General features: G+C 42.1%; 2 protein-coding genes across 3 annotated transcripts in view; one reads left to right on the top strand and one right to left on the bottom strand.

The window, feature by feature from the left end:
* The window catches only part of mrpl11 (mitochondrial ribosomal protein L11), a 33,952-nt gene that overhangs the window by 1,498 nt on the left and 5,619 nt on the right, over window positions 1-26,835 (bottom strand). For both annotated transcript variants that reach the window (XM_026331318.1, XM_026331319.2), the window contains exons 2-5: window positions 22,139-22,317; window positions 4,637-4,732; window positions 1,036-1,129; window positions 388-547 (exon numbers count right to left, since the gene is read on the bottom strand). In XM_026331318.1, coding sequence (XP_026187103.1) covers window positions 388-547; window positions 1,036-1,129; window positions 4,637-4,732; window positions 22,139-22,261 — 473 coding nt within the window. In that variant the 5' untranslated portion in view covers window positions 22,262-22,317. The remainder of the gene's footprint in view (window positions 1-387; window positions 548-1,035; window positions 1,130-4,636; window positions 4,733-22,138; window positions 22,318-26,835) is intronic.
* Window positions 10,880-15,354, top strand: tmem265 (transmembrane protein 265). The gene is made up of 2 exons (XM_026331317.2): window positions 10,880-11,396; window positions 14,215-15,354. Exon 2 carries the CDS (start codon window positions 14,217-14,219, stop codon window positions 15,279-15,281), a length of 1,065 nt encoding a protein of 354 aa, XP_026187102.1. The 5' UTR covers window positions 10,880-11,396; window positions 14,215-14,216; the 3' UTR covers window positions 15,282-15,354.

Raw genomic sequence — 26,835 nt, 5'->3', positions numbered from 1 at the left:
TTGGTTGTAATTAAGTAAATTTAATACTGTATAATGACATTAGGTATTGGTAATGTAAGGTACTTAACTGGAAAGGTTAACAGAGAAATTACTATTGTTTTTATCTGACCTCTAGTGGGTGTTGGAAGTACTGCAATATTGTACTGCAACACTGAGTATTTGCTGGCTGGGTGTGTATTCACTTTAATATTTATATCAGTGTATTACATGACTTAATACATAATTACAACAACAATCTGATCTGACCAAACGACACGCTCAGGACAGGAGCAGCTTCTGACAGCGCTGTTGTCTGCACACTGCTCAGGTCTATGTTGGCTCATGTTGATGACGAAACTGTAAATGCACCAAGCACAAAAAAAAAAAAAAAAAAAAAAAAAAACTTACTCATTGACGACCTTAATGCCCAGCGAACGAGCAGAGCCAATGATGGATTTGACGACCATCTCGAGGGAGGCGTTCCTCATTTTGAAGCACTCGTCCTGAGCTTTCACCTTGGCAATCTCATACACTGTCCTCACTGACACAATCCCTGCAGTCTCATGGCCTACAGACACAAAAGAGACAGCTAAATGTGAAAAAAAGAATGAAAAATTCATTAACCATACAAGGTAAGGTTTGGCACAAAAGAGGATAGAGAATGTGAGTGTGAGTGTGAGTGTGAGTGTGAGTGTGAGTGTGTGTGTGTGTGTGTGTGTGTGTGTGTGTGTGTGTGTGTGTGTGTGTGTGTGTGTGTGTGTGTGTGTGTGTGTGTGTGTGAGAGTGTGGGTGTGTCAGTAAGGGTGGTATTAGGAATCAAGAGCTGAAACGAGGGTGGAGAGCATGAAAGGTTTAAATCCATAATTCCCTTTTGCTAATACACCACCTTTGCCACTTCGGTCCCAGCTGCAGTTCCCCCGCATGTCATGAATATAACATCAATCACAGCAAAGCTCAAAACCAGGCCCATGGAAAGATGTGTGTCCGTTACAGGACGGGCTCTGTGGGTGAGAACCGGAGCGAGAGCTGATAGATGAGCTCAGCAGCGCGTCTCACCTGTATTGCTGGCTCCTTTTGCAATGCCCGCTGCTTGCTTGAGGAAGTAAGACACGGTGGGCTGGCCAATCTTCAGGTCATAGGTTCTGTCAGGCTGAGGAGACAAGGAGGAATAAAAACGAAAACCTTTGATCAAAGGTGGCAATGTGAACATAAAATAATGATCTCATTGTAGAAAGGATTTTAAAAACTCTTGTCGTGCCCTAATTCCTCAGCTCAACAAACCTTTGACTATGATTTATTTTGTTCTATTTATTCACTCACATAAGTGACTTTCCACCAAGCTGCACAAAGAACAGTGGGGGTCTTTATTTCATTTCAGCAGACAAAACAAGGCTCACAATTTCTAGCAGAGACAATTGTCTCTAACAGGTTTTGCTGTTGCAGGCAGCTGGCTAAAAAAAACTGAAGTCGCTCTGTGAGTTTGAAAACACCATCTCTGGCGGACTTAATTAAAACATATTGAGGTGCACTTGAGCAAGACACTAAATCCCAAGTTCCCAGATTTACCACATTTACAATATTCTTTAAGCTTTTATCATTGTGGGGGATCAAGCAAAAATAAATAAAATAAAAAATATGTATTATTTTAAACCTTTCTAAGGAAAACTACAACTACAAAATAATGCCTTTTTTAAAAGGCAGAGGCTGGCACGAGTTACTATTGTAGGTACTAATGTAATTACAGAGACATTGAGTCTTATGATTTCTGCTTATGTTAGAGACAAACTTTTGAAATCATTTTCTCCACTCTGTCACTGTTTTTAGTGAAGGAATGCTAAAAAAGAAACACCCATCATTCCAAACTCTTCAAACTTCCCATACACATCATTTCATCCTGGGGAGAAATCTAAAGCTTAGCAGGCCTGTCATGCTCAGTTAAGTTTACTAAGCTAAGGCTGCTTGAAGCCTTCCCTGCAGTGACCAGGGCTATAATTCTGGAAATCCCAGCTTATATTATGTTACTTTAATTTAATGATTGGATTAAATTGTTTTGGGCCATAAACCCTGAAAACTGAAAGTCAAAAGTAATAGAATCTGCATTTAAACCCCACAATGTGTTATTTCTGTGTCACTGCACCATGTAAACTCAGCCTAAGGTGATTAAAAACCACCTTATTCACAGAAACAATACTGAAAAAGTGTCAGTGTCCTCAGGGCTAAGACCCTGATCCTGTATCCATTCTCTGACTCTTGCTAATAACTGAAATGATATGAAAATGATTAATACATATTTTGCCGACTACACCCACTGACATGACTCAAGTTTTCCTGTACAGCTGCCATTGCTTGAGACTCTTTTCAAATATTTTCAACAGGCTGTATTTAAAATTCACTAAAGTTTGAATATAGCTTGAACCTACTATTGAAGTTCAAGGCACACGGTCTAATTAGACGCCAAAAAGTTAAAAAAGCCCTTATTAAAGGGGGCTACGTGATTAAAGCTTAGATGTGTGCATACTGACTGCTCCTCGGGGTCTGTAATGAAGCAGTGCCTTGGGTTTTTGGAGAATTCATTCCCTTTCTTAGTGGAAAGTATAAAGCTTACACCAGTGTATCAGGAGAACCTGTTTCTCTTTAATCACCTCCTATATTGTTTTCAGAAACTGGAACCAATTCTTTGTCAGTTATTGCATTCGGGACTGTAATAGAAACCATAGTCAAACAAAAAGCTAAATATACTGTTTGGTCATTAAAGATGATGAGCTTTTGTTACTTGTATTAGTATGATTAATACAATATCATTTAAAGCCTTGCTGCTTTTTCTGAGGGCCAGTGAAACAACAGAGTCTGAAATGCAGTGCAGAGCTGAGAACAGCAGAGTCACTTGATAAATCTCTGTGTATTTATCACTAACTATTCACATTAGACAAAGTCATTGGACACACTGTTCTTAAAAATATTGATCAACTTTAAAGACAATGCAGCCACTTGTGATAAATGACTTTAACATTGAAGTAGCCAAATCCATTTGCATTATTTTCTTTAAGCCCAACATGTTCAACTGTGTGAGCTGCTCTCCAGGCCTGTTGGCTTGTCCCTTCCATCCTCCCTAAAAATAATCTCTTCAGCTTCACTTCAAAGTTATACTGACCCTTTTCCTTGAATTAAGATTCATTCAATGGCTAGAGACCTTATAAACTAAAATCTGACACAGATCCAAATAAATCATCTGAGGAGACTTTAGTTTAGATCTGTTATCTGTCACATAACAAAACAGAAAGAAAAAAACAAACACACACGGAAATAAACTGGGGACTGAGCTGAGAAGATACAGCAGAGCAGGTAATTTGTCATCAGACTCATGTTATCTGAGAGAAGTGACCTTTCGACGGAGGAACTGAATTTTTCTGATCTGCAGAAAAGCTATTGGTTGTAAAGGTGCAATAAGTCGCCTCTTTCATTTTGTAGGATGAAACAAAAATATTTACTGCACTGGGCTTTTTCTGACAGGCAAAATGAGAACCTGAATGAAATGACAGGGCGGGACCACTAAGGGGAGCACAACTGCCCCTTGTCCATCTCATAGAAATGTTTTTGGAACAGTTAAGCATTTCAGGAAAATAAGCTTTCAAGGTGTTACATGGAAGGAGTTTAGCTTAGCTTAGCATAAAGTCTGGAAATAAGGGGCAACAGCGAGTCTAGCTGTCCATAGCTCAACAAAACTCTGAGACGACAAGACACCAGAGAATCGCTGGACCAAGCCACTGTTTGTTTTGTTCTGTCCACTGTTTTATCCTGTACTATGGATTAAATAAATGAGAAAGATAAAGTTACTATTGAGATGCTGGTAAGATGATTTTTAAACTGTGGACACAGCGAGAGCAGCTGTTTTCCTTTTTTTTTTGTCTTTATGCTAATAGATTTGCTGCCAGACAAGAAGATGAATAATTACATTTCACAAAAAGTCAAAATGTTCTTTTAAAGTTAGATGAAAAGAATTACGAGATGTGCTGAAAGCTGCTCACGAGTCGGCTGAGAAACACTCGTTTCAGAGGCTGAAACATGTTGCATGCATACATTAAACACTGTACTGAGTGTACTGTACACAGAAGTGTGGACGGCACAAGCACCAGAAATCCACCAGCAGATGGCACTGACGGGCAGCAGCAAGGCCCCAAATGTGATGGCAGGGCTGTTGCAGAATATTGCATATCAAAATATATTCATGCCTTTTTAAGAACTGAGCTTACATCACAAACCTCCTGACAACATAGTTTTCTGTTTTTTTTTTTTTTCATCTAAAAGGATTCAAACCCCGACGTGAAGCAACACACAAAGAAGAGGGATGGGGTGTGACGATCCAAACAACATGTGGTTGTGCAAATAAAAAAACCTACAGGCTCCAACACCTCTTTTCTGAGTAGCCCACATCTCCCGCATGCACTTAATGCTTCTTGACTTTAGGTTCCTCTGGGTATTGCTTCATTAATGAATGCAAATGGAAAGGCTTACTTCGGTGGTAGAGTATGAATAATGGAAGTACTCTGGTAATGTTATGCAGCTAGTGAAATTAACCATAATCATGGGAGGGAAAAGTGCTAAGTGTGAAGGGTCAGCGATGGGTTAGAGAGACCAACAACGAGCTACACAAACACACCTTCACATAGATGTTGATTGGGAGAGGGATGCCTTCTTTCAACTCCTTGGTTTTCTCATTGAAGTCCTTGCAGAACTGTCCGATGGGGATTCCTCTCTGGATAGGAGCAGGAAAAAGGGAGAAAAGACGGAAATGGGTTAGGGTTGAGGGAATGGTAGTGGAGGGCTTAAAAATGTATGAGTCTGAGCATGAAAACATTCAGCTGAACGTCACTTGTGCCAAAAGGTGTGTTGCCAGAATACAGATGCCTGAGCTGCTGTCAATCAATCAGTCAGAAGACGTCAGAGAGGTCTGACTGTATTCATGAATAATCCAGAGAGTCAATGCTATAACGTTATGGTGGAATCATTTTATACTTCATGGTAGTTCTTAGCATATTCACATGGAGATGCATCTGTGTGTGTGTGCAGCACTCTGTTGTTCCAGACAGAGTGTTTTTGTGTGTCTGTCACTCTATGACTGAATGCATGTTGGTGCCCAGAGCCAGAGAAACCCAGTGATGAATGAGCCTCCCATTTTCCAGCTCCTGCGAGGCCAAGCAGAGCGAAAGCAAAATGGATGGGTGACATTAAGTCAACACCCGGCCAACGCTGCTTCTTTGCACCATCCCTCTTTGGAGCTGAATTCAGTGGCAAAGACTAATAAAGAATGTAATTATTACTGCTGAAATTTAAACTGACCTTCACCTGCCATCCTTCCCAAAGGCAACACACTGATTGAAATGTTCATTTCAGGAGCGAGGAGAAATCGGAGGAAAAAAAAAAAAGAAAAAAAAAGAAGAGGTTTTATGCACAGTTTAATGGACTCGCAAGTTTCTGTTGCACCACAACATAACAGAGCGCAAGCCTCAAATTCTAATAATGAACCTGATGAAAAATGAGTCATCCCGAGACATTTTCCAGTGTCAGGATGGGAAAACATTTATTTGAACTTAACAGAGCAGAAAGTTCTCTGAACATCATCTACACTAAACGCTTCAAAAATACCTGATGAATACTAATCAGCCACTCAGTTTACTCAGCCCTATCATTTTTTTTAGTGTCTGTAATGCTGCTCATTACTCACTGACGTCTCTGCGCATCCACTAACACAAAACAACAAACTGATTGAAATTTCAACACGTCACATGAGCCGAGGCAGGTTATTGTTTCAGAGCTGATGGGTGCTATTTGAATTACAATATCTCACTAATGAAATGAAATGCAGCTAAGTCCCCAGAGCCCTCGCTAGGCTCTACATTCCCTCCCCTTCTGTGCTTATTAATAGTAATCCCATGTCAACCTCGCTACCTTCTACCCATGCCATTCCTCTGCCTCCCATAAAACAACATAGCAAGGGTAAACAAGCGGAGAGGAGGGAGCGCTGAAGAAAAGTCTAATTAAATATGGATTAATATAAAGGCAGTGACGTTTGGTATGAGTCAAAGCAAGCCCTTAGGCTCTGCCTCACACATTCAGCTCCCGTTCCTTTCCTTCTGTTCTCCTCATGTTGGATAATGATCTTTCCTATGGACTGAGATCACCCTTTAATGCCACACAATGCCATGAAAGGGCCTCCTTGACCAGTTACAGATAATGCCTGATGTTTCTAAAATGTGCTTAAGCATGGACAGCGAGTCATTATGCAGGAGCAACTGTGCTAAAGATAGAAGCAAAGCCTTTCCCTCAGCCTTTCCTGACCAGACAGTCGCTGCTAAAGAGGGCTAGAACAAACATTTAAAAAAAAAAAAAAAAAAGCTAAAGAGTGGCAAAAAACCGAACAAACTGGCCTGAGGATGAGACACACAACCCACTTGGGGACTGCAGACATTCTGCCCTGAGCTTCACAGACAGTTTAGTATGCACAAGGGACAGGTAATCATATTTTAATTAAGCTGTTCCACAAGAGTCCTGGGATCTCAGCCTATGAAAATGACAGTGAGAGCAAGTTTTATTTTGTTCTTGGATTATTTTATAGTTTAACTGCAATAATTATGGCAATTGGACCATGCTGGTAATTGCAATCTCAGCCTTTAACTGCATCTGAGGGCTGGCGTGCCATGAAAGCAAGGTTCAACATTGGCTCCTCCAAGTGCCCATGACATTTATCAGAAAGAGAGAGAGAACTGGAACAGTAACATTCGTGCCCTGGCCAAATTGCTAACCCCTCTCACTGCATCTGAGCATCTAATCATCCTCGAGTCCGAGCTGCTGGATAAATCCTCTCTTTTCCACCATGACTGATTAGAGCCGGGTGCTCTCCAGTACAAAATGGCTGCAGCCCATCACCCAAGGCGGGGCCTTCCACGCCAGCTGCGGACAAGGACATTGAGCCGCACATCTTCAAAGACTTCTGAGATCCTGGGCACCAGGATTAAATGCTAATCTACAAAGATATTTCTCCTCATCAAATTCAACAGCGGCAGTGGTGAGTAATTGCTATATGATCCATTCAAGATCAGTGCTGCAGTCCTATTATTCATAATTATGGGAGCAATTAAGCATTTGCAATTAAAATCTGAGGAGCGTCCATTTGAATTGACCCTTCCACCATATTCTCCGCAGTCTTTTTGACACTCCTTCTGTGTTAATGTGATTGGCCTTTCAGCTTCACTAACTCTTTTTAACAAGATGTAGCACTGATGTGGCAGGATGGCGTGAGTGGCTCTGAGAAAAGGAGAAGTGATGGAGTAGGGAAACAAAGAGAGATAGATGAGGTGAATTAAAGTAGTCAGAATGTGGCCAGTGTCTGTTGTCAATATTTGAACAATGAGAGGAGGTTTGTTTGACCAAGGTGAACAACGGGTGTGGAGAGAAGTAAAGGGAAGGCTGCAGGAGGTCCTCATGAATATGGGTGAGTGTGTGTATGTTTATGTATGAATACTTCGGCCTCATTTCAATCTGACAAGAAGATCGGCCGAAGAGTGGATGTGTGTGCATATTAGGCTGCCGGGGACTGCTGACTGTGAGGAAGTTTGCACTTTGTGTGTGGTTGCAGGTGTCTGCATCTTAGAGAACAGGAAAATAAAAAAGAAACAAGGGAGAGAAGAAGGAAAAGAGAACAGAGGGAGAGGAAGAGATGTAGGGAGGTGAGAAACAGAGATAGTAGGTCAAGAGAAGTATTGTGCTCATGGGAGCGTGGCAAACATGGAGATAAAGGACACAGATGCAGGATAAGGCCTTGGGGCAGGAGGCAGGATTAATTGCCCCTGGCACACAAGGCCACTGGATAAATTGCCCTGGGCAGCCAACACGGAGGAGGGCTGGCAGTACAGTCACCAAGGTGTTACAGGAAAGGGAGGCTGGTGGGAGGTGAGGTTAATTAAACTCTTCAGTGTGAAACACTCTCATTCATTACCTTCATTACATTGTTCATTTAATCTGCTCCAGTGTTGGCATTTTATCACGTTCAGCCCCATTGTAGCATCATACAGCTGATTAGGTTTCATGTTGAACCCCTCAGCTGCATAAGGGAGTAACAGAGATTGAGAGGCTGAGCTTCAGGTCAGTTTGGGTCTAACAGTCCAAGCCGCACACAGTAAACTGCACAAAATAAATTCAGTACACGCTGGACATGCATTTTACTTGATTTTCCACCCTGGAATCAGTGGATTAGTCTTAAAAGTGGAAAATGAAAACGATTTTCACCCCTGGTCTCCAGTGAACTGTGCGGAGGCCAATATACAGCCCTGCATAAAGGAGCTGAGGCGTGCTGCTCAAACAGCCATGAGTGCAGAAATGACAGAGCGAACCAAATTCCGGGACTCATTTTTCTAACAACTAAAACAAGCCGAAATTTTCAGGAGTGTTTTTTCTGTTTGGATCTTTGCTTAAAAGACACAGCCCTCACTTTTTCCTGTCTGGCACAAAAAGAAGAGCTTGAAGTAAAAATTTAGGGTTGGAAACAAGCAACCAATGGTAGAATGAAATGGATTGCATCTTGACAAAACAACCCATTTTCAACTCCATTAGCCCCCCTCCCATCCCCTTCACTCCTGTGTTGTGCTTTTTGCCACTACACATGATTAATCACGTGAGGTGGCTACAGCAGAAACACAAGAGCCTGAACTGCAGGCAGCTGAGGCTCCACGGTGATGACTGAAAAAAATCACAAGATACACTGAAAAGTGGAAGAGAGACACAAAGAAAGGGAGTCAGGGAACTGTAACAACAACAACTGATAGCAATGTCTCAGCAAAGCTTGTGTTTGTGGAGTGTTCACAGAGATAAGAGTGAATTTTTCCACACTTATGCTGCTATTTAAAAGGGCAACTCCACTGATTTCACACATGAATGTCTGCTTTCAGTACTACTGCATACATGAGAAACGTCGTATAAAGCCTTTGGTGGCTCCAGCGAGAGCTGTGGGAGGGCTGATACACTACCTTACAGATGTGATGTGACTGGTTTATGGTGAAGACAAGTTTGAAAATCAAAAGAAAATTCTGGGGATGTGGCAGTGCAGATGTGAACATACCAGACCCTCTGTGGCCTGATCCTCACTGCTGCCTGAGGTTAGAGGCTACATAAGCTACTATGACTATAACATACTTTAAGTTGATTTGGATCATGGGTAATGCTGGTGCTCAGTTTTGACAATGAAGAACAAGGATATCTCTGTTTTCTTTGCACCGATTGATATTTTATAGTGTCCATCGTCCCACAGTGTTATATTGTAAAGCAAAGTCAACAGAATAATCTCAATGCCTCATACATTGAGATGATACAAAAGAGCACAGAAAAGGAAGGTGGAGGGATCAAGTCCTTCATTCTTATCAAGGTCTTTTTGCATTCCTCATCATGGCTGCTGTAACACTGAGACTTCCCTCTGGGGATTAATAAAGTATCTATATGTATCTTGGTCAGCCTCAGGTCTGACGGTTCACTGTTGAAGCGTTTAGCATTCTTGGACAGTCTGTAACCCTGATATGTCCTTTCAAACTTCCCCAATTGTGTCTGAAGCAAAAAGTGATGACTGCACAATACTGTGGACAGTCTGCCCGCCTGGCTGCCCCTCGCCCTCCTCTGCTATTCTCACTCTTCCCCTTCTGTCCATCTCCGCCCCCCCCCCCCGCCGCTCTGAAAGCCAGTGTGTAAAGTGACCTTCAACCACACCCACGGGGAACAAAAAAAAAGGGGGAGATAGTAGGATGGAAGGGAAGATGTGATAAACATGAAGCGAGGGGTGACAAAAAAGGCAGGAGAAACAAGAAGTGAAGAGAAAAAAAAAAAAAAAAAAAAAAAAACCCACACTGAAGTGAGGAAAATGGAAAATCTCTCTTCTCTTCTCTTGGAAGCCAGTGGAGCGCAGAGCTGAATCTGACAAGAAAGATGACTCTCCATCCCCTTTCTCACCAGTCTGATTAAACCTCTCAGTCTAAAATGAACCCAGCACATGGCGAACCACACAAATGAGGGAGCTGAGGGTTTTGAGCCTTCGCTAAAAAGATGCAGACTGGTATGTCTACAAAGTCACTGGAAGGAGCCGGACTTTGAGGATAAGTCGACGGTGTGAAATTCCTTAAAACCACATCTGTGGCTGACAGAGAGAAACTAAAATTGAATTCTGGAACCAGGAAAGCAGCCAATCCCTTTTTAAAGAACTGTTTCCACAAGATTCATTTTAGACCAGATTTGTCTCAGAAATTCCCAATCCTTCTGTTTAAGTACACAGTAAGCCGCCTGTAATAAGTCCATCTACAACAGTGGGATGGTTTCTTTGTGTGACTAAGACAGTAAGCAGACAGAAGGAGGTCTAATTAAAGTTGTAACAACTGCCTTCAGAGCTCTAAATGTGTCTTCAGGCTACAACACTTATACGCTCCACTTCCCCCCCACTCTCATTTGAAGCCAGGAAGGGTAAATAAGGCATCTGCCTGCTCCCAAACAATGCAACTAATCTTCTGCAAGTGGCATCATTGTGATTACCATAACCAATCACTATACTGTAACTGGGTGCTCTAAAAAAAAAAAAAAAAAAAATTCCACAGCATGTTTTTCCAGCTAAACTTCCTCAGCTGCTGGTGGAGGAGAGGAGGAAACTGACTGGGGTGGGAGGTCTGGTCAGGAGCACGTAACCTGCTTACAAATTAACGCCACAGCCAAAGTCGGACAGCGTGAGTGAGTTTCTCCTCGTCCTCCTCTGACTGTTGCACCGCTCTCCCTCCCCCTCTCCTGAGCCATCTCCTCGGCTGGATCGGTCTGCGGTCTCCACTTTAAGGATTCCTCGTCGCCATCGATGCTGCTCTTGCTCCACTTCTGACCGACTTACCGGCCGCTGCGCTCAGCCGGAGCCCGACCGAGCAACAGCAGCAGCAGCAGCAGCCCTGCACGGCTCCCTGCCCTCGCTGCTGTGTCAACAGATAACCCGACAACAGCAGACCTGGGCACTGCAGGAGGTGACAGATCTAGATTCAGATCCAGATCTCGCCTCCGCAATAACCGCGCAGCCAGCCGAGAGACGGAGGTATCCTCGATCCCGGATCTGCACGGACGAAGAAACCTTGAGCCAATTATGAGCCTTTTTTGTGTCCCTACAAACTCGGTGTGGCAGCGGCGATGACTTCCCCTTGTCACAGCCTCACGATGAGCCTTCTCCTGGAGCACCGGTGTGTAGAAACACCGGCTCTATAAGAATAAGACTTTACCGCCGAGCCCGGCTCATCAGCGACAATAAAAAGAGACTTTATTGGTCACGGTCAGCACTTCGACTTGGGAGAAACACAGACTTGCTTTAAATCAAGCCAGAAGGATCGAGCCCCAGTGCGAGACGAATGGTTTGGGTAACTAAAGCTTCACTTTACTACCAGCCATGCACAGATAAACCCACATACCTGCTGTTAATAGGGCAGTTATGAAACAGGTGTTGCAGAGAAGCGGTTTAATAGAGGTTGTAAAACTGCCAGGGGATACAAGACGTCGTGCAGGGTGAGGCATGCTGGGCCAGCTAATGACTGCCACATTTAAGGCAAAATAACAAAACAAACACAAACCTGATTATTCTGTAAAAGAAAAAAAAAAGGAAAGAAATGCAACAAGACGTGCTGCTACCTGATAAATCAACAGATGTTTGAGTCATGTGACTTTAAGTCTGGGGAGGGGATCTATTCAGTAATGCATCATCAGGGGCTGCACTCTGCCTATTAATTAATTAGTTTGTCCATAATGGCATAGATGTTGTCCTGATGCCCTTGGTGCTCCAGTGCCACCTGTGATAACCTGTGCAGGATCTGCTCTGTGCTGTGACCTGGTGCTCTGTGAGGGGCCTTTATGGAGATAAACTGTGTGGCCAAATGAACCTCTGCTCCACCTGGAAATCACCCAATGTTAAGAGAAAACAAATGCAAGTGGCAACCTGTGTGCGCGAGTAGGTATTGCGACAAATTTAAGAGCTTTTTTGGATGATTGCTTAAAACACTAGTGCAGATGGAGGGAGGAAGGTGGGGGCATGTGCTCCGGTGTCGCACCTGATCAAGGGAAGTGGTGGAAAATTTGGGGTAAAAAACAATTTTCGGTGGAAAGCAACATGGGTTAGGATGGGGAGAATATACAAATGAGTCAATTTTTCACCTGTAAACTATTACATGTCATTACATGCGCTTACAGCTCACCCTGTCAACAGTGGTGTCACTACTCAGACAGGGGAGTGATGAATTTGGTCATTACTGATGAGCTGAGTGGACACACAGACTGTCATCCCAGTCACTCACTCTCAACAATAAACTGCATATTGTTGACGGGGGGAGTCAAAACACAAACTTGGGATGACAGCGAGATTTCCTGGGTGAAATTTAAGGTGCAGGTGGAATAATTTCAGCAACCTCCTTGTGGTTTCAAACTCCATCTTCTCCCTCCCTGCACAGCGGGTTTGTTCCCCCGAAAATGACAGAGAAAAACAACAAAACAAATTTAAATTCCAGTATCCTCTCAATCTTGCAGCTTGGTGAAATTCATTCAGTTTTGGGGGAATGATAATCAAGTTGCAGTGTGTGGCAAGACGAAACACTTCACAGACAATCAGATATTACGAATTCTGGCATGATCCGCGCTTGTCCTCCCACCATGCCTTGGAGCCAATTAATCAGTTGAGATCATTCCTTTCCTCATCTCTTTGAGTCAGTTGTTTGATTCAGAACAAACCACAATGTTTGTGATATTTCAATACCCCAGTGATGAATACATCCTGATACATTAAGGCCAAGCTGGCTCATGAAATGCATGTCTTCATGCAAGTGGGTAGAAGTCACTTTCTATCTGCATTTGAGTCTTTTCCCCCTTCATCACTTTCACCCCATCTCCCCCTGAGCTTATTTATGAACTATTACCATCATGCGGTAACATTTTATTAGGCATGTAGACAGCCAAAAGGCCTATTAATCTTTCACTTGCAGTCTTGTGCTCATTCTCCTTCTCCACACACACACACACACATATACACAATCTCTAAACCCCCTTTTTGCCCAGTGGAGTTCCTCAGCCCTCTTCAATGATTCAGACAGCACAGAGGAGATGGCAGAGCTCCTGTTAGTCTTACAGTGAGGGAAGTGATCTGTCTTCCATCTGCAAGATATCAATACACATTTTTCATTGGCACACTTTGCTCAGAGGCCGCAATCACGCTGACAATCTCACGCTCAACTGTTGCCATTACGACACATCTGAGTTGGTAATGATTTTATATTATAATGTCTTCGATCCAGTGGAGGGGTGACACCCCCCCCGAGTGCTGCTGAACAGATAACAGGCAGTCCAGCAGTCTATCCTGTGCTTTTGAGCTAAATACGACAGAGATGTTGGTTCGATTGCACTGTAAAGTCAACGATCATTTCTCACGCTGAGATCAATACTGTGGTTTATACTGTCCATGCCTGAGATATGAGCTGCAAAAAAAAAAACCCTCATTGAGCCAAATTAGCATTGCCTGTGTGTGCTCACCCAGACGTGCACGGTTTGTGTACACAAAGACACAAGTCAAACGCATCTCTAAACAAATAGAAAGTTATCAATATTCATCTGAAATGAGCAGAGGAATTTGTAATGATTAAAGGCTGCAGCACGGTATGAGAATAAACATGGCAGACTACAGAGGCAAAGAAAAGGCTACAACAGGACACCTAGCTGCGCCGGAACACAATTAATTAATAATAAATGTGTTGAGCACAAAAAAAAGGGGGGGGGGGCAAAATCATAGAAACAATAAACAGCAATATGTAACGACATAGAGCTTAGGAAAATCTTGGAATCAAAAAGAAGCAATGTTAGGACATTTATAGAAAATGAAGACTAGAATTCAAAGAGGTGCAGACTTACAGAAAATTTAACAGGCTTCTTGCCTTGAGCTGCCAGTGTATATGTAGCTCTGGCCCTAGATGAAGGGCGCTCGCTACTTACTCGGCAACCAGTGTCTCTAACTATAGCAACAAGCATCAAACTATTTTACATTTAGTTTTGAATTAGTGCTGGAAAAAACTAGCATGTTCCAACCCTAGAAATTTGCTAGACTTACAGAGGACAGATGGCACTGTGAGGAGCGATGTGAGCAGAGTTTGAATTCTATGGATGTAACAGATTTCCCATTGCGCATCTGTATGTCTTTTTCAGGCATGGTGCCCACGCCCCAGGTGTGCGTATCAACCCTGGTCACGGTGAGCACGATGGCAGTGGTGGACCTCTACCTGCTAGAGCAGAGCATGCTGGGGGCTCGTGGTCTTGCAGGACCCAGCGTCTGGCAGTGTGCAGCAGTGTTGCTAGGTGATGTGGGCTTCCTGCTGGCACTGCGCTTTGTGTCGGCCGGCGTGGTATCAGAGGCACGGTCTCCACGGCGTGGTTTTGCCAATGCCTTCTGGTTCCTGTTCCTGTCGCTACTCCAGCTCAAGCTCTTTTTTGTCTGCCATAACTACAGACAGGAGCGCCGGCCGCCAGACCCGCTGGCCAGGAAGACCCTGACACTGCTGCTGTCCATCTGCCTGCCCTCCCTGTTCCTCATCCTGACAGGAGCTGATCACATGACACCTCAGCGCAGGAAGCAGGAGGTGCGGGGTCGGCTGCTGTGGGTAGTGGTGGACTTGCTGGATGTGCTGGACCTGCAGGCAGGACTGTGGGAAGCCCAAGTAGGGGCTGCATCAGGGACTGCAGGGGTTGTAGAGCAGAAGCTGCCCATTTGGGCCGAGGGCCTGGTCTTCTTTTACTGCTATGCCCTCCTGCTACTCCTGCCATGTGTGGCCCTCACAGAGCTGGGAGCCACCGGCCTGCCAGGACAAAGGGGGCCCCGTAAAGAGGCTTTGTATCCTTGGCTGAGTTTGGTCACTATCAACATCTTCACCCTGGCCCTGAGGGGCACAGGCATGCTGTGGTACAGGGACCCCCGTGTCTCCACTGTGTTCCTCGGGAAGAATCTACTGGCTCTGGCTGTGAAGCTGAGCTCTGCCTGGGAAAGACGCAAGCAGGAGCATGCTGCGTCGGGAGCCGCAAGTGTGGTTGGAGCAGAACCTGCAGACTCGACCCTCCCCAGCCAGAACTCAGAGCAGGCAGAGGGCCAGGCTCAGGGGAAAGCACCTCCCTCTCATTATCATACACTGTCTCGCTCTCAAAGCCACACTCTCTCCCACGTCAGCCTGGAGGCCACAGAGACGCCCTTAGGACCCTCTTTCATCTCCCATGAACTCTAGAGAATCACTCTGAACAGGCACGCATGCACAAGCGCATGTAATCACAACCACACTCAAAACTCAAACCAGCTAAGGCAGTATCACATCCAAACAGATAACTCGTGAATTGTAATGGGTATAATGAAAAGCTGGGGAAATGGCAACCTCCACTTTCTGCAAATTCTGCTGTGCTTAGAATAACTCCAAATGCATCGCTGTGATTTATGGGAGTGTATTTTTAAATTGAACAGCAGGAACACATCTATCAGACTGTAAAGAGCATTGCAGAGATGTATGTTGAAGTCGCATTGTGTTTTTTTTTTTTTTCTTGTTTAATCTGGACAGAACCGCTTCAACTGTCGCAATTCATTGCATTCTGCCCTTCAATTGATGGGGTTTGTGGGGAGAATTACATCAACACACTTCTGGCATTGGATGCCAAAATACAGTCTGTGACCTTTCAGTGTCCATTTTCACTGACACTTAACAGGGATCTTCACAGAGAAAAAGTTTAATACAGAGGAGTGATGATTTATTTTTTCCTTCACTACCACAGAGGCACACTTTAAAAGCCATCTAGCAGTAAAACCTGCTCTACACTGTGCTCCAATATTTCAGTGTCAAGGCTAACCTGTGTGGCCCACAACCTCTTTGGGTTGTGACCCTTTAAATCAAAGTCTACTCACAATCCCATATTCCCTCAGATTTTTTTATTTTTTCATCCGAGTAGATTTTACAAGCAGAAAGAGGAAAAACGATCCACAATATACAAATGCAAAACATGGACAAGACTTAAAAAAAAAGCAGGTAGGATATGAGGAAGAAACTTTTTCATAATCTCATGGCCTCCCAGATTTATCTAGCAAACCCCTGGATGACCATGATGCCAGATAACTTCTCTCATCTGCCTGAAAGTTTTAATGTAAGGAATCAGTGACTATGGAGTTTGGTTGGAGTGAAAACCCGAGACTCATGGGCCTCATTGTTGACCGCCCTGCCACACTGTTTTTGGTCTGATGACATTATTTGGTTTAAAGGCAGAATTTGAAGATCAGCTAACTTTCTAATCTATTAGAGTCAAGATTTCAGAGATGCATGGACATTCACACTTATTTCAGGAAAACTTTTTTTGTAAAATCCATCCAGTAGAAATTTTAAGACAACAAAAGGAACGTAACAGAAAATGCCAGCTATTTATAATGGACAGTTTCCATAAATAAAAGCTTTGGATGGTAGGGCTCAAAGATGGGCAATGAGCATTTTGCATTATCCTAATACTATTGTAACACAAACTACAGGTCTATTTTACTACACTGTTTACAAATATAGAATACCAATGTAAGTAATCCCTTTACAGTTTGAAAACACATTTAAAATTCATGTTTTGTCGTCTTCGTGGTCTGTGCTTGTCTCAAATTGTCACTTATTTTCATAAAGTAAAAAAAAAAAAAAAGTCCAGTCCGCTGTCCCAATCAATTTTTTTCCTCTTCAGGTGAGACAGTTCACTTTCTAAGCCCATTTGAATGATGGACAGAAGTTTTTGTTTATAAATTGAAGATGTGGCTGTTGTAGTATTCGTGTGTCATGTGGTTTATGGGTCAGAACAGCAGGTGTAGTCCATGTACAGTAGAGCCAAGTGCCTTGTTTCCTCATGAAGCTGGTACATTACCATGTGGAACTTGGACTTATGCCATGTGTATACTGTGAAGTTATTCCAACTGCTGTCAGCTAAACCTCCAGGACGGAGTGCAAACTAATAAAGTGTTTCATACTCGCCTTGCGTTGACAGTTCATTGCCTATTATGTAAGAGTGTTATTGGCAGCCTGTCACCCACATATAGGGGGAAAAAAAAAAAACAGGAAGTCCAAATTATTCAAGGCCAAGATGCCTTAAGGACAAATAACTGCATCACTCTTTCAAAACCTCTACTACATTAAAGTCAATCAGCTCCCATTCTACCATCACAGGAAATTGGATGTTTTTATGTTTTCCTCATACTGAACTGGTGAAGTGAATAAGAGACCCCCCACATGTTCAAAGCAGAAGAGGCATGCTCTCTGCCTCATGGAGCGGCATGCTGACGCAAGGCCGTCATTTATCACAATTATGGCAGCAGCTCCATCAGATCAGATGCTCTCACAGTAATCCTTGAGTGGGCCGTCATGTTGTCTGCCTTTAATACTGAAAGAGAGAGAGAAGTCCTGATGCAGTGGGGTGTGCGCGCCGTGAGTTGTAGTAAGCGTGTGATGTTTTTCCAGAGTGAACTGGCTCTTTGCTCACAGCAGCTGTGAAAGGACCCATCGGCCTCTCCTCTGAGCTTAAATCTCCTATTAATTGAAACAGTCTATTTGTCAAAACGCAAGCACGTGTTCTCTATGCTTTATGCTTGATTTACTGGGTGTATTTACAGGATGCATTAGGACTAATGTGCACACACAACCACAAAAAAGAAATTCATTTCAAATTTCAGTGGGCATTTTCCCCCAGAGAGACTTTTACCAACAGAGGGATAACCAGTGTGGTAGACAGCATCCAGCTCTTGCCTACCCTCTCTCCATCTCTTCTTCCTTTACTCACTCTACATTTCAAACACACGCGTTCTGCATGTATTCCCTGTTGGGCAACTTCTCATATTTCTATTATACTAAAAGCAGTGAGTGCATAGGCAGCAGCTCAGTAAATGACTACATCCTAGAATTTGTTACACCTGTTAAGTTCTAGATACAATGCTCAGCATTTTCCCTCAGCTACCGCCGACTCTCATAACATGCACCTTAAGAAATGTGCATGAGCTGCTCTCCTATTTTTTTTTTCTGCTTCTGCCGCTCTCTCCGGTGCTCTCTCTTCTTCCTTTCCATTCGCCTGTTCTAATTTCATTCTAGTCTGCAATTATTCTCCTGTACCAAAGCTGTCAGTTTCTCTTTTTTTGTCTCCCGTTCTTTCTCTCTTATTTCTCTCGTTTGTTTAAATTTGCCCCGCAGCCGACAGGCAGCCTACCTCTCTGCACTTCCCCTGTCAAGGGTGGTTAGTCAGAGACGAGGGAAAAAAAAAAAAAAAACGAGGAGGAGAGGCTGGCTAAGATTAAAGGGCCGGGGCCATTGCCTAAAGCAAGGCGGCTGCCGACTGCCATTTATTTACCGTTACATGCAGTGTGAGCTTGATGGAGCGCGGTAGCTGAGAGAGACAGACACACACAACATGTTGCCTTGACAACAACAACAACCCAAGGAGTCTAAACAAAGGCACCTTTAGACAAGCATATGGCTTAGCTGTGCTTGGTTGTGCACTTGGTTACAACCCATCTCACCTCATTACCCCCGACATGCGACAACTACGGTATAACTACAAGCCCACACACACCTAGTCTGGGAGAAAGAGTCACATTTAACAGGCAGATGTCTAAATCATTCATCACAGCACACACCATCAACACCACAGTTTTCAGAGAGAACTTCAAAGTATATTCTCTGAAAAAGAAATGATGCAAAAGAATCTGAGACTCCTGTGATCTGCAATGCAATACTTGAGACAAACACATATTAATACTTGTCTCAGATGTTGGAGTTACCTGCTGATAAAATAGAATGTAATAAAAAAAAATTTTAAAAAAAGGATTGAAATTTAATTATCAAACAATGGCCAAACATCAGTGGGTTCTAGCTTATCACATGTTGAGAATCTGCTGCATTTTTCTGTTTTATATCACTATAAATCGACCAAGTGGTGGAAAAAAAAAAATATATATATTTTACTAAAGTACTAAAGCAAAAGAATCAATATCACAGTGTAGAAATACATGTACTGAACTAGTAAAAAGAATATCATGTATTTAAAATCAATTCGTACTTAATGTATAACAAATAACTTATGCACAATGGGCCATTTCAGAATAATATTTTGCTGCATTAAACTTATTGAGGCACCAGTTCAAAAGTTCTTTTTTTATTATTTTGCAGCTGTAAAAGTTCAACTAATTTTAATAACTGCAAAAGTACATTAAACTTCATACGGCATCATTATCTGTTGATTACATTTTGTACTAATAATATCAATCTGCCAAGTAATTGTAGCCCTAAGACAAAAGGTATGATAAAGGAAAAACACACAAAAATAGTTCAACACAAACATGAAGATGTGTGTGGTGTTTTAGAAATGTGCGAATCTGAAAGTGGGAAAAAAAACAAAAGTGATTTCACTGGAGTCTTGCATTGATAATTTAACATGACTGGATGGGAACAGGGTGTTTGGACAGGGCAGAGCAAGAACAAATGTGCAAACTGCTGAAATGGATCAAAGAAAGGAGGTAAAGAGCACTTTCCATACTGGAAGTCTATAAAGCGACCACTATTCTTAGTTTGCATGTTATCGTGGGCTGTCGCATCTCAGATTCTTCAAAATGATCAAATTTCAACCATAGAAGCACAAAAATACAAAAATACCACACATTCATGGATGCTGAAACATCAACACTCATGTCACTGTGACAGGTTTTATATGATGTGAGACACGGAGGATTGTTTAAAAATTTATGATTGCTATTGTTTGGAGTTTTTATGTATGCCTGTCAGTAGCTGCCATTAAAAATATGCCCACTGTCAGTCAAGAATGGTGAGTCTGCTATAAAAACAGTGATGCGTAGCTGTATTATGGCTGTACGTCGTCTTATGTGAAATTAGCTAACATGGTGTAAAAGATCATTTTCAGTGATATTCTTAAGTTTTCGAGGCAAGAACAACAACTCAGTGACCTTTAGAAGCAAGAGCTGAGTGACAACGAGTTTCTAAATTCTCAGCTCCAGCTCCGAGGGAAGCCCGAGGTCTCCAGTGGAGCTGAGGGGAAGGGAGATTTAGCTGAGCCTTAGCCTGAATTTCAAGTGTAGGAATCATAACTGTAGTATTACTGTATTCTGTCCTTTTGCTGTCAAACATCTGAAGCAGACTTAAGAAACCTTGTAAGACACAAATTATATGTAATCAACATCTGACACATCTCCAACTTTTAAGCTGATAAAGCAAACAGTTGCTTATTTACACAACCAGCAGATGCAGATATATCACATTAGTTTGCTCCTGGCTACCTGACATCCAACAACTCTTTTTCTTAATCTGCATTTTGCACACACTGACTGCAGAGACAAATATCTGGCGTTTCAGGTGCTAAATACCAAACTATGTTTACAAGGCAAAAAGACATCCAAAGAAAAAAAAGAGTTGAGGACTGAGCTTGAGGCCTGTGTGAATTTCAATTATTTGATAATTAAAACTAGATGGAGAAACACCACTGGGCAGAGAGAAAATGGCAGGACTCATTCAATCAAAGATACATTTGTGAAACAGCTGAAATGATTGGTCGAATAATCAAATAGCCATTCGACAAAAATGAATGCTTTGTCATTTCTAAACGTAATATTTTTCATTGTTGACAGCTTTTTTTGCCATCAGCTGCTGGACAGGAAGATTCACTGATTGATTAATCAATACTAGAAAACATTTGTTAGTTGCAGCTCTGATACTACGCATGAATATTAGATGAAAATGATAAAGTAGACACTCTGCGTAAGGCAACAGTGAAAGTTAAACCAAAGCAGTAGACAGATTGAACAGACTGAACAGATTTTATTTGTGCAACTGGTGACAGCAGAGTACATCATTTGAACCCTAAAGTAATAGCACTGTTACTGCTGATGTCAGATAAGAATAAAATGTACTTTCATTTCATTTAACTTCTTTCTGACATCTCAACATTTGCTTTTTCCTGATATTATTAATCATGTGTGGCTCTGTTGTCTGCTTGTTGTGTTCCCTTTTCCATTCTTCTCTCCAGGAGTCGTCATTAAATCACAGAGATGGATTAACTGTGAGAATTGATCGGGTTCCCAAGTGTGTAACAGCAACCAGGGCAGATGAGCACTGACCATTAAAGAGACTAACTGGATAATTTGTATGTAAAGAAAAAAGGCACAGTGTTGCCTTCATTCGGGTTGCAAAGGACAATCAAACCTTAACAGCTGAATGACCATTAAAGTGGGAGCAGATTGGGCCTTTACGGTGCAAAATAAAATGTAAATTTACTAGATGTTTTAAATTTACATTTAAAACAATACGCTTGTGTGGTCTGAAACCAAGTTGAGGTTAAATGAAGAGAACACTGGCATTTAGCTGTCTTCAAACACAAAAGGATTATTTTATTTACGGCGAAATATAATTCAGCCTCAGCTATTTTTATCCACTAAGCCCAATCCGTCTTTTTTCATTGCTCAGTGCTTGAGGACTGCTGACTTACTGTATTATTGTACCAGCCAATACATAAATTTCTCTAGTTGGAATTGGCATTGGTGTTGAAAAAGTTGTGATGCATCCCTGAGCAATAAAAAAAACAAGACAACACCAGCTGTCTCTCTCTCTGGAGCAATCCAAGCACAGAGAAGTATCCAAGAATTTAAGACAGAACCTTCACAGGTCCAATCCCTATTCATCAACTGCCTTATAAAGATTGAGGCTAATGTGCATGGGCAGCTGCTCTGGATGGAGGTGTTAGTGTCTTTGGCCTGGAAACTGTGAGAAAATAGTTGCAGATGGAGACAGAGTGTGGCAGCCATCTGCACAATGGAGCTGAATAAGAATGGGAATATGAATAGGTCTATGGGAGGAGACGGAGGTGCTGGTGCGTATGTACAATGAGGTGACTGAGGGGAGAGAGGCAACTATGTGATTGGCAAAGTGAAAATAGGGAAGAATCAGATTGTCTCGCAGTTAATGAGAGCTGCATGCAGGAGGTCAGTTGATAAAATGAAACCCTGCTCCCGCAATTAAGTTAATACACCCGATTACTCACAGAGAACAGACAGAACAAGAAGTGAAAACCTGAGTAATTTTACCTGTCCAAGGACGGGGCCTAGTGGGGGTCCGGGGGCCGCTTGTCCTGACCTTACTATGGTCCGGATTACATTGCCTGCATCCAATTTCTTCACCGCCTTGGCTGCCTTGGAGATCTTTGACATCCTGTTCTGTCTGGAAAGCCTTAAATGTGCCTCCAAGTCAACTGAGAATCCATTCACTGAAAATGCAGAAGAAAAACAAACAAATGAGCCTTTCAAGCATATGTAACTGCAACAAATCATTTACACGCTGGGCTCATTTAAACATCATAAACTCAAGTCGAAAATGATACCCACAGGCAAAAAACCCGTGCCTTTCCATTCTGCAGCGGGCGGGTAATTAAAAAAATCTTTGCTTTCGATCGGCTCAGCGAGAGCCACTTTCCTGGAGGTGTTTGCAGTGTGGATCAGCAGTCGACTGAAATCCTCGCCATGTTGAAGAGTCTAAGAACTGGCAGGATTTAAGCTTGTCTCTGAAAAATCACAGGGTGCATGCCAAAACGTCCACACTGCCTCACCTCTGTCTCTGTTGTGTCACCACTAAAGTCCCTGTGCTGCAGCAGAGCTATCTCTGCATCAGTAGGGGTTAAGAGTCAAGGGCAGAGGAACGAACAGGAACAATGCTAATAGAGAAGAGGGGAGAAATTGTCACCCTCATATGTGAGCGCAAAGAGGGGCCGGCTTTTTAGTGCCACCTTAACATGCATTTGACAAATAAGGAGTCAATTAGTGGAGTGGGGAGAACGGCCTGAACCCCTGGCCTTTCTCTAGGGATGGAGAACACATAAAAAACAGGCCTATAATCCTCTGCTGTAATAAAAGCGGTACTGACACTACTGGAAAAAAAAAAAGAAAAAGATCAATGACTGGAGCCAAGGGACAAATACAAGTTTTAAAGTTGAGTCTTCTGATTCAGGGGAATCCTGCATTCAATAAAAATAAGTACTTGAGGGGAGAGGAGGGGAGAGATCCAGCCATGATTCATTGTAGGCAACAGAGGGTATCCAATTAGATCAACAGAGGAGATGGCACCAAAAAGATATATGGGACCTCATGCTGTTTTAAAGCAACAAACAGGGAGAAACTGCTCCCAAGAAAAGTTGTGATTCTGTCTGGGCTGCTGATTATCTAGCAGCCATTACAGTGCAACCCCCACGAGGCAATATTTGTAAGGGCATTAGGGTGATACACATACTGAAGAAAGAGTCACAAATACAATCCATTTAGTTTGAATTCCCCCAATAGCTCTCTTTATAATGTGACTCACCTACACTTACTTTTCAGAGGTCAATTTCACGCTACTCACCTAATGTGTTCAGCTACTTCATTGTAGAAAAATCATGTTGCAGTTCAGATCAATTTTGGAGCCAGTTAGAGAATGCAGTAACCAGTACGCGTTAAATGTGAAGTGAGAAAACCCACTTCTGTTATCAAACAATGACAGTAAGCTTCATGAATCCTTAACTCGAAAGCTGCAGAAGAAAAACTAAAACAGCAGTTTGAGGAGGAAAGAAGTGCGATAAAACATACCAGCCACTAAAAAAAAATAACAAAAAACAAAAAACATAATGTACGCCCGGAGAGACGAGGCGTAACTGGAGTTTTGTGACTGTGAGAGAAAAACAATTAGGGCCAGCATCAAATGTTGGTTTTAATTCCAATTGGGGACAAAGGGAATAACAGTTCTAAGAGTGGGGAAATGACAACGTCATGCTTTAATGCACCACAACTCCAATCTCTGTCAGAGTATGAATAATAAAACTGCAGTTCCCTCGCAAAACGAAATCACTCATCACAAGGCCAAGCAGTGAACTCTGGAGAAGAATTGACCTACATACGGCATCACAACTGCACTGATGGCACGTTTCAGCTTAATTTACATTAGGGTCATGGAATAAAGCAGCAATAACTGTGCGGTGCAGGAAACATGGCTGAAGGCTTCACAATAAGCCTCAATCAGAAGCAGGTTCATGTTTTGATGTGAACAATCAAATCAGAGCTGCAGTCATTTGAAAGGAACAGACAGGATTTTGAGCTACTCTTTAGGCTGAATATTACATTTCCCAGCCAATTACAGGCAACAGTGTCGTCGATGATGAAGAGCACACAGAAAGACAAATTTGTTTGGGTTGTGTTGAGTTGCAGTGTAAAAGCACTTTGTTAGAACATCTTTGATTAATGACTTGCCACAAAGCCAGCATTTCAATTACTCCCTAATAAAGGAAGGTGAGGTGAGCTGTAACAACGACATTCTATCCTAAACAAAAATGTCATTCCTATTCCTGACACTTTTTTTTTTTTTTAAAAATACATATATATAATTATTTCCCTCAGAATTTGGCACCATGTCTCTGCTTATCAGCTTGTGTAGTTAATACACTGAATACTGCCATAAAAGCTAAATCAAATCAAATCAATAGTTTCTTGGCCTATCCATCTAGGAAATGTGGAAATTTCCAAGCCCACCTGGTGCCTGTCAAGCAAACTTTCGGGGATGGAAACAACATCTCTGGCAGAGGTAAACATGTCAATAAAACTGAGCACACAGGAGAAAAGCTGCAGAAAATGCCCACCTGTCATAAAAATGTACAGGAATACATGAAATATTCTGAGGAGATAATCTGAAATTGGGCTCCCTGTGCAAAAACTCATCGTATTTTTAATCACCTAATCTTTATAGTGTATCTGAAATTTCTGAGGGTTTTTCACACAGGAACAACTGCTTCTCTGGTGTCTTTCAGCATAATTAAAACAGACTGCACTTCAAGTATAAAACTGACTGATTAAAGAAATGAATCAGTTTGCTATTAAAAACCTGGGCTTAATTGCACTGCTGGAGCCCACCGCTGTGTGTTGTTGAGGTTATTAGACTTTCTTTAGTTTTCATTAAGGAGACAAACAGTAGCCAACATCAATGACGCAACTACTGATATTCATTTACAAGTCAAGGGTACAGATATTAATCTCATATAAAAGGACATACTTGAAAAATGGATGAAATGGAAAGCTGGCTTTGGTTTAAAGTCCCAGGGCTTCTCCAGTATAAATGATACTGCCATTGTACCAGTGTGGAGGAAATAGTCTTTTTTTCCCTCTCTTTTTATCCTGCATCTCTCTTTTCCACAGACTGATAAAATAAAAGCTGAATACCAATTGATTTTTTTACTGGGATCAGTCTTTGTACCTGCACAATCATAGAATCAAGCCTTAATAACCTTTGTTGTGCATTATCTTCGTATCGCTGCTAAATTGACTCAGTAAGTGAATAAAAAGAAGTCGAATATTCTCTCTGAGACAGCTTCTGAATCAACAAAGCTGAGAACCAAACCTTATTATTGCATCAAAGAAACTATCTCGACCCCATCTGTGTGTAAATGCAGTGTTAACCTGTAAACTGTGATCCAGTAAAGGCGTTTTCATGCTTTAGCTTCTGTGATGTTGCTGTACTAATAATAAAAACACAGACTTTTAGTGTCCAATTATGGCTGAAACTAAACTTTACACTGCATCTTTGCTCCAGTCTAAAATGTCTCAGCAACTAATGGATGGATTGCCATGAAACTGCATGCAGACATTAATGTTGGACAGATGGTTAATTCCTGAGGAGTCTGATGACCCCTGTCTTTTCCTCAGGGTGACATTTGTGCTTTTGAGTGAAATGTCTCAAGAAATGGGTGAATTCCCAAGCGATTTGACAATATTCTGCTGGCAGGATAAATTTCTCATGACCTTTTAATGACCTGTAAAATATCTTTACATCTAGGTGGACTGGTGCAAAATTTTGCACAGACATTTATGGTTCCCAGGACAGTAAATCCTTCCGACTTTGTTAATTCCCTCGCTTTTCCTGTAGCTTTTATCATGAGGCTGACATTTGTGGTTTTGACTAAAATGTCCTGACAATTTAAAGGATGATCGTGACATTTGCTACAAGAATTCATGCTTTCACACAATAATTTGTAATAACTGCTGTCTCCTTCTGACTCAGTGTTAGAGAAATTAAAACATTTACCCTCAAGTGACCTAATCCACCTTACTTCAGTATAACTGAAACAATTCTGAATAGGGCCTATTGTGTATTGTGGAAATATAATTGTTGCCTCTAACAGTTGTCTCTAACCTTGACTATTTGATAAGGGCCCAGATGTCTTTCTGTAGGAAATCACCTTCCTTTTGTGTTACCATGAAAACTGTGTTGGGCTGCAAGCAGCCAGTGACCCTCATGCTGTACTAGGGTGCTGTGTGACTGTTGCTCCTTGCAAGTAAAACTTCTATATAATCTTACCGAAGTTTATCCTCTGAGTCTATTTGTTAAAAGAATTTACCTAACACTCAGCTACACTAAACAGCAGGTGGTGGCATATCCTGATCTACCTGCCACCACTGTCATCATGAATATGTTAACATGTTGGCATTAGCATTTTGCTAAGTCGGCCTCACAGAGACCCTCCCATGGTTGCAAAATCTCATTTTCAGTTTTTGACAGGGGAGGATAATATGACTATAACATGATGATATCAATTTGTTCACCGTCTGAGATTTTGCCATATCATTTAAACCATGGCAGTTTTCCCTTATTCCCTAGGGGTACTGGGCAATTGGGTGCAGAGATAGGATTTCAAAATATATTTATTTTGAGGCTATTTCTGTCTTTTTGAAAGTTTTGACAGCACCGAAGGGCCCGGAAATGACAGGAG

Source organism: Mastacembelus armatus, chromosome 10, assembly GCF_900324485.2.
Source record: "Mastacembelus armatus chromosome 10, fMasArm1.2, whole genome shotgun sequence".
Lineage (NCBI taxonomy): Eukaryota > Metazoa > Chordata > Actinopteri > Synbranchiformes > Mastacembelidae > Mastacembelus > Mastacembelus armatus.
Note: the sequence above shows the minus strand (reverse complement) of the source record. Positions and strands in the feature narration are given on the sequence as shown.

Coding starts and splice junctions, on each gene's coding strand:
- tmem265 (XM_026331317.2), top strand. CDS start 14,217: ATGGTGCCCACGCCCCAGGTGTGCGTATCAACCCTGGTCACGGTGAGC.